The sequence below is a fragment of the Vitis riparia genome, chromosome 13 (genome assembly GCF_004353265.1).
Source record: "Vitis riparia cultivar Riparia Gloire de Montpellier isolate 1030 chromosome 13, EGFV_Vit.rip_1.0, whole genome shotgun sequence".
Lineage (NCBI taxonomy): Eukaryota > Viridiplantae > Streptophyta > Magnoliopsida > Vitales > Vitaceae > Vitis > Vitis riparia.
In genome coordinates, this window is record NC_048443.1 from 29,271,044 (window position 1) to 29,281,570 (window position 10,527).

General features: G+C 34.2%; 1 protein-coding gene across 2 annotated transcripts; it reads right to left on the bottom strand.

Moving 5' to 3' along the window:
- Positions 1-6,845: 6,845 nt before the first annotated feature.
- On the bottom strand, positions 6,846-10,435 carry LOC117927543 (syntaxin-31). 2 transcript variants are annotated; one of them, XM_034847088.1, is made up of 6 exons: positions 10,102-10,434; positions 9,079-9,329; positions 8,822-8,967; positions 8,336-8,374; positions 7,545-7,742; positions 6,846-7,352 (listed from the first exon to the last, which is right to left on the bottom strand). In XM_034847088.1, exons 1-6 carry the CDS (start codon positions 10,331-10,333, stop codon positions 7,193-7,195), a joined length of 1,026 nt encoding a protein of 341 aa, XP_034702979.1. In that variant the 5' UTR covers positions 10,334-10,434; the 3' UTR covers positions 6,846-7,192. The 2 variants fall into 2 exon arrangements, with proteins under 2 accessions (XP_034702979.1, XP_034702980.1); XM_034847089.1 differs by having other exon boundaries at positions 7,261-7,352; positions 7,545-7,746; positions 10,102-10,435.
- Between the last annotated feature and the right edge of the window lie 92 nt (positions 10,436-10,527).

Sequence of the window (10,527 nt, forward strand, 5' to 3'; positions counted from 1 at the left end):
CCTCATCAACCCTTTTAACATGGGCTTTGATGCTCAGGCCAAAATCCCCGTAAAAGTAGCTCTCCCAGATATCGTTTTCATAATTAATTTTAATTCCAGTCTATGTGGGTCGCGTCAATTCATGTTGGAAAAAAGGAAAATTACAAGGAACATGCTAGTCTTTTCAAAGGAGTTTGGAATTTATTTCTTCTTTCCACGTCTCAATTATAAGTATCATAGGTTTATGTGAAATTAAAAGTGTCGCTCGTATTAACAACCATGGACCATCTATTCTTCAAATTACCATGTATTTCTAAATCAGAGTATTTATTTTTAAATGGTCAATTTGTAATTTTTATTCATGGATTTTGATTGAATTTTGTTAATTCAAATTTGAAAGACAAATCAAATGAAATTTGAAATTAAACAGCTAAAATAGAAAGTAAATTAAGGGAAATAAACCTTTGTACATGGAAGTTAGTATCTGCTCACAAAAAGAAAGCAAAATTAGAAGCTAGCATTTATAGAGAGAAAATTAATTTCAAAAGTATCTGATAAGATTTTTTTTTCCTTTACCTATGATATTAATTAATACTTGTTATAATGAATGTTGGGCATGAGTAGGTGTTGGATTTTAAATCATTATTATGCCTATTAATACTAATTATAATAAATATTTGGACATGAGTGCTAGATTTTAAATAATTATTATACCTTCCACCATATGTAGCCTTTTTAGTTTTTACGATAAAAAAAATTAAAATACATTGTTTGAATTCTGAATTGATAATTCTTCTGTATATATTTTCAAGTTTTTTTTTTCTTATTCATGAAATTTTTTGGTGACTATTAATAAATTTTGGACATAAATGCTACATTTTAAACAATATATGTATATAATAATCATACCTTTGCTGTAATATATACCAAATGTCATGATGCTAATCATCTACTCTTGCTTCCTACCAAAAATTCCTCTTTAAAAGAAATATTGCATAATCTTCTAATTCTTGTCGATTACTATAATCTTATTTAAAATTTTAATGGCCATCACTCATAATGCTAAATTATTATACACCCACTTTTCTTTCTAGAAAAAAAATCCTTTTTAAAAAAAAAATTGCTTGAAATAAATATAATAGAATATTTTAATTCCATTAATTGCTATAATTGCATTTTTTTTTTTTTATCATTTATGGACAATATCTACACTATACACATACATGGTATCATTATGTGTCAATGACAGCAACCATATTGTAGTGTAATAATTGTATTATCATCATTACAACTAATAGCTAATGCCTCCTTTCTTTTCTTTTTTTCTTTTGATTTCATTATATAATAATAAATTGTTCATATATATATAACAAAATTAACTAAATATTATTTTTATTTTTATTTTTTTTTATCAAGCAAACATTAAAATCAATAGAGAGTTATGGAAATTACCCGTAGATATAAATAACTAAATACGAGAGGATAAAGAAAAGAATGAAATCATAAAAATAAATATGATTAAAATGAAAAATCTTATGATTAGCACAATAAATCCACATAGTGGATGGAGGGGTCCCTCCTCCCTCCTTTAGAAAATTTCTCATGATATGCCCTCTCTGTCTCCCCCTTTCACCATGATCCTTGACTAATAATAATTCATGGTAAATTGCTTGGGTCCCCATATTTATTATTATCTTAGTGGGGGCATTTCTCTCACTATATCTCCACCTACCATATCCAATCTACTTGTTTTAAAACATTAATACAAAACTCCATCATATGGGTATGCATCAACAACTTTCTCTCGGACCAAACACACCCTTTACCCCACCCACCACTCTTTTTCCTTTCCGAAGTACCGGAGTACTTTCAATAATCAAGTTTTTTGACCAAGGGTTGTTGGGGAAGTAATCATAAATGGGAAACCTTTAAAGTAACTGAATTCTAATATTATCTTATGTTTGGCTCCCAAGGGTCCGTGGCAAGAACATACCAGGAAAATATATATAAGAAATAAATTTAAGGTTGTTTCTTTTAACTCATTCCATTATTTTCCTTCCCTTATATAGAAAGTTAAATAATTTTAAAATACATCACTTTCCTAACAAGTTTAATTATATTTGATTTTTTTAAGGATAAATCAAATATAATATTTTTTTTTAACAATTTGTTTTTCTTTTCTAGTGTTTTCTTGTTGTTATGATAAAAGATTTAGCTATTTTATTTAACAATTAATTGACTATCAGTGAGGTGAGGTCAAGTTAATTTTTTTCTATGCGGTTTAATGTCACATTCATTCATATGCATCCAAAGATACAACCATCCTACATGATACATACCTTAACTCATCTTGAGATTGACGGTGTGGCCTAATGATCATTTTTTGTTGGTTAGGAAGTTTTCTCGCATCAAATCCATTTATCAATATATCCAACCTTCTAATTCAAGTTAATCACATTAGCAATTTGAATTTCCACAAGTTATTAAATAAAATAATTATTTTAGGGCCTATCAAATACAAGTCATATCATCAAATAAGATATTAAAAATTATATATTTCAAAGTATGAATAATCAGTTCCTAATTTAACATCATAATTATTCATAAACTTAATTTTTTACTGTAAAAAATAACTTAATAATTATAGAAAAATGATAAACTTAAACTTTAATACAATTAAAAACTAAAAAGTAAATGTTTTATCTTATCATTTTCACTTTTTCATAATTAATAATAAATAAATAATATTATCCTTTCAAATATTAATAGGTTACCTAAAACTTTAAAAACACGCTAACCCTAATATTTTCATTCAAATATTGTCAATATTAATTCAAGCACGGAAATAAATACAACTTGGATGGGTTGGTACTGTCCAAATTGCAATCCTATTTTTCAATTGTTATTTTGTAGAGTAGCAACATTGTTGTCGGCTTTAGATCCCAAATCAAACATAATATGAAGGAAACCAATGAAGATATCAAATTGGTAATATCTTTTCCTCATTAATGTTAACTCCGAATCAGAATTGATTTAATAATTTCCTCTTGATATAATTAAATATTTAGTTTAATAAAAAAAAAAAGATGAAATGAAATACATAGAGAATCATTTATTTAAGCATGACAATTTTTAAGTTTTTTTTCAATAGTCATTAAGCAATAGAAGGGTCCACACCCATGATAACTAAAGGCATTCAGGCACCCCACTAGACAGAAAAATAAATATTGCTTCAAATGCTAATGCAATGGAAAAATGAAAATTACTTATTTTTGGGGAAAAAAGGGTTCTCCCATGTACCCCACGGTTTTATTTATTTATTTAATAAGGGGTTGTTTGGATGAGTCATAGGAAAGAAATCATGTAATGACATTGATTATTTGAGCTAAGTTCATATCTTAAGCATAGTCTAATGTGATAGGTGTAATGATTCCAATCAATTGGAGTAGTTAATAAATTGAAAGGATTGATTTCAGCTAAGTGCCCAAAAATGGCCTACATTGCTTAAGAACAAAACCGAGGCACAGTAACATCATCAGGCGTATATACAGGGACATAAAAACTTTACGAGGGCCATTGAGGATGCCAGAAGATAATATCATTCAATTAAACCCAAGCACTTGATGTCCTGAAGCCCAATCAAAAAATGGTAAGGAAAAACTTGCCCATTTCAAAAGTAATGTGATCGTGTGAAAGGATAAGGAAACAATTTGATTTGGGTGTGGTTAAATACACCATCTTTCCTCTCACCATTAAAGCAAAAATTTGAAAGGAAAAGATGGGTGTGAAGAATGAAGCGAGAAAAGATACAAGGATTTAACATCGGCCTCTAATTTTCTCATAGTCAAAAGAAAGAATGTCAAATTTGATCAGCGCATGGATAACAAAGCACACAAGACCATCAAAAAGAGAGTCATAAATAAATAAACTTATGGTCTTGCCCTGCCCTCACAACTCACAGGTCCATTAAAAAGTAAAAACGTATATGCTTTCTATTAAAGAAGCATTATGATAATGAAAAGAATGTCCAAATTAATGGACCTGGGGTGCAGTTGGAATCAATTTAGCAGCCATTTTGGAATGGATGGACAAAGCCCCTAGTAGCCATCTTGTTTGAGATCACTTGCATTTAACAACACCTCATTCTCTTTATACTAAATGATAGGCTGGAGTTAAAAGTCTAAATAAAAACAAACGACCCCATTACATCAAGGTGCATGGGGGAGTTCGAAACTCTCTCCATATCCATGTGCTATGAACACTCTAATCAGGGTTCTCTCTCTGGGGGATAAATGATAATCACCGGTGAGGAGACCTTACAAGTGTAATTTTGAGAGAGGTAGGGATGACATGGGGCTCCTTTGAGGGACATCCTAACATGGGGTTTACCCAGAGGATTTGGATATGAGTCACACAAATGGGAGATCATGTTTTGGGCAAGAAACAGGGAAAGACATTACCAGACAAGAAAGGCTTCAACTGCTTTTATCTTTAGCCTGTTGAGAGATTTCGTGGGAATGAAGATTCTTGCTAGTGTGGGACGTCATATTAGTAGGAATGAAACATGGGTATTGCAAAACTAGGAAAAGTGGAACTTTTTTCTTTTCCCATCTTCACATGTGAAAGAAAATCTACTTTCTCCTTTATTTCCAGCTTTTAGTCCATTCCTCTACAGTCTCTTATCTCCTATAAGCAAAGCTATCCTTCCCTTTTGTAAGCAAAAATAGTAAAATACATTGCTTGGGAAGAGAGATGCCAAGAAAATCTAACCTAGGGCTATTTTTCTTTGTTCTAAAGAAAACAAGCTAGAGCAAGGCTGAGTTAACCATCCTGTCTTGATGTTTGCTTGATTGGAAGGAAACTGAGAGGAAGAAAAGAAAGGAGCATCAGGGGTGTTATCATGTAAAGAGATCTCTTTTACCACCCCAGACAGAGTCAATCAAATTTCTTATTGATTTGTCTCTCATTTTCCCTTCTAGTTTCCTTTACTTTCCGGAATAAGAGGGATGTGCCAAACAACATATGGTAACTAGGGCTACAACCCCAACGGGTTGGGTTGAATTAGTGATTCATCCAACTTAAATTAAGAACCCCTCAATCTGAATTCAAGATAACCTAGCCTTTTAATTTAAAGTGCTCAAATCAAGTCCAAGCATTAATATGTTACTGGTGCCTTATTTTCTAGTACATGAAGCATGTATAACCAGCCAATTTTCTGAAAGCAACTTGCCACCTATATTAAGTTGGATACTTATGCCCCATCATTATAGATGTTCTTTTCTTGTGTTGTACGATGTATGAACGCATTTACCAATACCATCCTACCATGATTCCATGAACCAACCCACCTTATTTTTGGACATAAAAGTACTATCAGCTCGAGTATGATTGATGAGGACTTGCTTTGAAAATCCTAACAACAATAACAAGGACTCATCCCCATCCTTCCATCCTGCCACAACCACCCCCTCCCTTCTCTTAGCTCATTGGTCTCTATACCAGTCTAAAGTCATAGGAACTTGGCAATTCATAGTCAAGGTATGTACAACTAACTTAATAAACAAACTAGATGAACAAGATACTTTTGCATATCAGAAATCATTCTAATTTCTATCAATCTTGAAAATATTGTAGTCACTCTCATCACATTCTTACACTAGGGTCACCTACCTTGTGCCATAATTTTCTCCTTTGATGTGAATCTTGATATGAAATCTCAACCAATTTTCTACAAGGGTAGAGGCTAAGGCACTCCTCACGTAAATTCTGTTTTCATCGAGTCTTTGGCTTATTAGGGTAGAGATCAAGGGACTAATTATCTTCTACACCCAGTTAGAACACCGACCATTGTTGTGTACTAAATGGAATCTAATCCAAAAATCATAATTGATAACTAATACCTACATATGAAAAACACAGACCAACTAAGAATCCAACCAATTGAACTTTAGGCTTCCTTTTGAATCTCAGAAAGAACGAGGGAAAGGAGATACGGCATTTCCTTTTCCTTGTTTTTTTTAAGACGTCCTAATACATATAGATTGAGGTATTTGACACTGCAGATAATTTTTCATGGTGTGTAATGAGGTAACCACACACTCTCACCTAAATGCCGACACAAAGACTTGGTTCCTACGCTCCTATTTGTTTGCCTTTTTTCCCTTCGATAGACTGTTCCTAGGCAGCCTATTTGAGGGCATACAACTAAAGATGAGCTCTCTCTTCCCCAGCACCAAAGCAGACCCCCGACCACACACAAGAAAATAATATAAAAAGGAGAAAACTCAGATCAGTGATAAAGGGGAAAATATTCCATGAGTAAACAACCTCAAAACTTGCTATTACAGCAGTTCAAAACTGACTTTTAGATGATCTTAACCATAAAAGTATGGCAGTCCAAAAATTCTGGACAATGATTTTCAGCACCAGTAAAATTATTGTGGGAAATGGGTCATGCACAAATGTAATATTCTACTTGTTCATTTTCCACATTCTAAAGCCTATGCACTCGTCCAAAACACGAACTCCACAACTATAAATAAGTCACCTAGGCATGCATGCTAGGATAGATATTCCACTAGAGAAACACCTCCCTCAAGATGGGGAAACAGTATTTAATTTTGGTTTTGGCTCTCAAATCTGAATCAAAGCCAGATGTTTCCCGCCCTGAACCCTCCATAGGAAAACAGTCAATGGATACATGGAGATTCAAACCATTGCATTTCATCCTCATGGGCAGCGCAAGAAATTAAAGGTTCCGAAGCCCAAACATCAACTTAATTGAAGTCATTAATGCTTGCAAATACACAAACTGCATACATCCACACTCCATGGAGAAGGGGACACACCCCTCAGAAAAGTAAAGAAAAGGAATAATGATGAGCAGTCATGATTATCAAAATAATATTGCAGAACTCAGAATCAAGATTACATGCAGTAACAAATAGAATCAAAGCTTGCTCACTAGATGGGTAAAAGTTGCTTCCAATATGGTTGCAACCCCATAGATATTGCTATGTATTTCCCTAAAGATGTCTGGGAAAGCTATAGACATAAGTGAAAAATGGGAGTGCCAATTAAATTTACAGGGTATGGGGCACCGTAATTGCTCCCCATAATGGAGAAACCTATGCCTGACAAGCAAGTTGTTGATGGAAAAGAAAGGTGAGATACCCCATGCAGAAATGCAAGTGTGAGTTCTTAGTACAACGTATTAAACCACAAAGAAGATGAATATCATCAGGAAAAATATTAATACGGCAAAGATCTTGAGTAAAAGCCATCTGTTTGATGATATTTGATTTAGATGCTTCAATAGAGCACTTTGAGCACCTTCAACATTTGCCAACGACTCATCCATGTTATCATCAATCCTGATCACATTATTCATGCGGTATTAATACAGAGCAGCTTAAAACAATGTAGTTTGATGTACAACATATGTAAGCAGGCACTAGTTCAAAAATGCCATCCACCAAGGGAGTTTCTTTTAGTTGACCTCAAAAGCCAGATAAAAAATTTTTGGGTGTAAAAAGTAAACATATGCATAACTAAGATGAGCAGACCTGATAGCCAATTCCCCTTGCTGTGCAACCATTGTAGCCAGATGAGTAAAGATTCCGCTTAGTTCTGAAATTGTGGATTCGACATTCTGAAGAGCCAATGCCCGGCTTTGTGTATAATTTTCCTGTCGTGGAACCACCTGCTGTAACATGGACACTTCCATATGGTTGGATGGTGTGTTGTCCACAGCTAACCTTCGTCTGGCTTGGCAAGGTTTAATACAAGCTGTTACCATGGCATCAGAGCACATCTATCTATAAATAGTTATTTACATCAATAAGTACCATATTTTTCTCCAACTTGATCCAAATAAAATTCCATCAGAGGGCTGAACAAATGGATTCGGTAAATCAAAAGGAAATTAAATGCTCAGGTGAATGCAGGAAAGTTTGAGTGAGTTCTGCCAGCATCCAGTAACAAGCACACAAAGAGATGGAACATTCAAATCACAAATTAAATCCATTTAATTAGTTCTGAAGTCAGATAACTTAGGTTGGACTAGTATCAGAAATTTGCAGTCATATCATTGTTGACTGAAGATGGACAATAAATAAATATAAGACCAGAGATACAAAATAAGTTTTTCAGACATGTTCAAAACAATGGGAACATCAATAGGAAAAATTGAGTTTCTGTAAGTTAATGATTCATGTTTCAGAAAGATAATATGATAATATTGCATCCGAATCAGAGTACATGGTCAAGCAACAGAATGCATGCTCCACTGACAAAAATATGAAGATTAAAACTGATCTTGGTATGACTAGGGCATGAATAATGGCATAAAACATACCTCAGTTGGTTGCCAACTTGAACTCCATTTGACGACAACCTGGTCAGAGAAAGACAGGAAAGGAACAACAAAAAGAAAACATTCATTACTTCTTTACATAATAAAAACAATGAATGATATGGCAGCATGAAAGAACAGAAAGGATTATCTCATCCCCAGTGGAACAAAGATGAAACAAAAACTCATGCAACCATCTTGTCTTTGACATTGATAGCAAAGGAAGAACAAAGAAAACGTAATTCATGCTAAAGCAGTAAAACATATATCTAACATAAAGTTCTGCTGTTTTTGGCCTTTTGGCGCCCTTGAATATACCATTTATGCTTTTGTGTGCCCTTTTGTTAGGCCCTGTTAATATATTTCATCTTTGCCTATCAATATATATATAAAATATAAAGTTTCAAAGAAATGCTTTTGATTAGGCTTTGTTAATAGTATTCTTATTTGCTTATTAAAAAAAATGTTGAATTAAGAAGAAATATTCACACTGATGGTTGCAAATTCCCAGATGTCGTAGATAAACTTGACCAAGGAGGTGGCTCAGTCACACTCTTTGCATGCTGCTGAAAAGGGTTCTCTCTGGATACATTTGTGGAAAAAATCTGCTTCCTATTCTCATGAGCCTTGATATTCTGTAAAAAAAAGGTATACAGGATGATAGAAATGCTGTATACAAGTAAGAAAAGGCTAAGTAAAACTGATAAGCAAAACAAAGAACATTCACCATTCCATTCAGCACTAACCTCTGTTCTAGTTGTTAACACATCCTGAAGCTGTTTAGTAGCCCCCATAAGTTTGTTCTTTAAGTCATCACAAACAGTATTTGAATGGACGACTCTATCATCAGAGTAATTTCCATCAGCTATCTCAAGGTTTTGAAGGGTTTGCAAATCTGAAACTGCTATATTGAGTGCAGTAATATCATCTTTTATCAAGGCAGTTAGTTCCTGTATTTCCATGATTGGGTCATTGAACATTGATGACTTTTTTGCCACTGCAAGTTGATGCAAATGTAAAACACAAAACTTAATGTCAGCACAACAACATGTAACAGAAATAATTTGAACTCTTTCCAGGCCCAATATCAAACCTAATGAGTCAGACTTTTTGAAATAACAACTCCAAAATATGGTAGGTAGCCCTGAGATCCAACTCTTCAACGTAAGACAAGAGCAGCAGCTACTATTTGAAGTTCGGTTTTAATAAAATAGATATTTTAGTTTCAGGTTTGTAGCTCACTGATTGACATCTTGAGCTTGTAATGCTAGCACTTATTTTCACCCCAATCCATACACCGGTAAGTCTCAATCTGCTGATTTGCCTCACCCGGTACAAACCACTTGGCTTGCTGGCGGCGATGGAAATTGCTATCCCAGCATGTGAATTAGGTTAGTTCTGCAGATTGCTCAAACCTCTATCCCAAGATAGATTATTTATTTATTTATTTACTTTGTCATAATCTGCTCGGATGTTGGAAGTGAGGTATAGTTGGTAAATTCTTGCATCCTTTTCTCTAACTTCACCAAAAAGGGATTGAAATTTTGTATTAGATTCTCTCGTTAGCTTAATTCTCAAATAAGACAAGCAAATCATTGGATTCTTTATGCAAGGCGTTTCGTTGCTAAGAAAACATAGAAAAACAAAAAAGGATAAAATTCAAAATCCTATGCCTCTGCTTTCGTTTTCTCGCACAACAAACGATAAATGATCAAAGATTCAATTGAAACTAACAAATGGAAGGAAAATAAGGAAGGCGATGGGCATACATTTGGCAAGCCTGGAGATCTTGAGACATGCCTCGTGGATCCCTAACCCAATTCGTGAAGCCTTTTTGTTGAATTCGGATCGTGATGCTGCCGAAGCCAATGATCTCGATGTTGCTGGATCATCTTCAGCATGATTTGCAACAGCCATTCCACCGATCTTCTTCATTCTTTCAGAGAGAGATCGAAATTCCGACGTCCGATCTCGATAACTGGAAACTCCGGATGATGTCATCGGAAATTGCAACGGATAGTCAGTCACAGTCACCGGAGGGGGAGAAATGTAGACGTAACAGTGAAATCGATGACAAAAAGAAAGCGGGACCAAGCAAAAAATCGTCGAGCAGGCCAGAGCCCATGAAATATGGGCATAGTTGGGCCATGGTGGCCCATACTAACAGCAGCCATTAAACACCGAGTGCTGGATGG

Coding starts and splice junctions, on each gene's coding strand:
- LOC117927543 (XM_034847088.1), bottom strand. CDS start 10,333: ATGACATCATCCGGAGTTTCCAGTTATCGAGATCGGACGTCGGAATTT. Junction 8,375..8,821: donor GGGAATTTGCAACCATCAGT/GTGAATATTTCT, acceptor TTCTCTGACCAG/GTTGTCGTCAAATGGAGTTC. Junction 7,743..8,335: donor CAAGTTGGCAACCAACTGAG/GTATGTTTTATG, acceptor TTGCCAAGCCAG/ACGAAGGTTAGCTGTGGACA.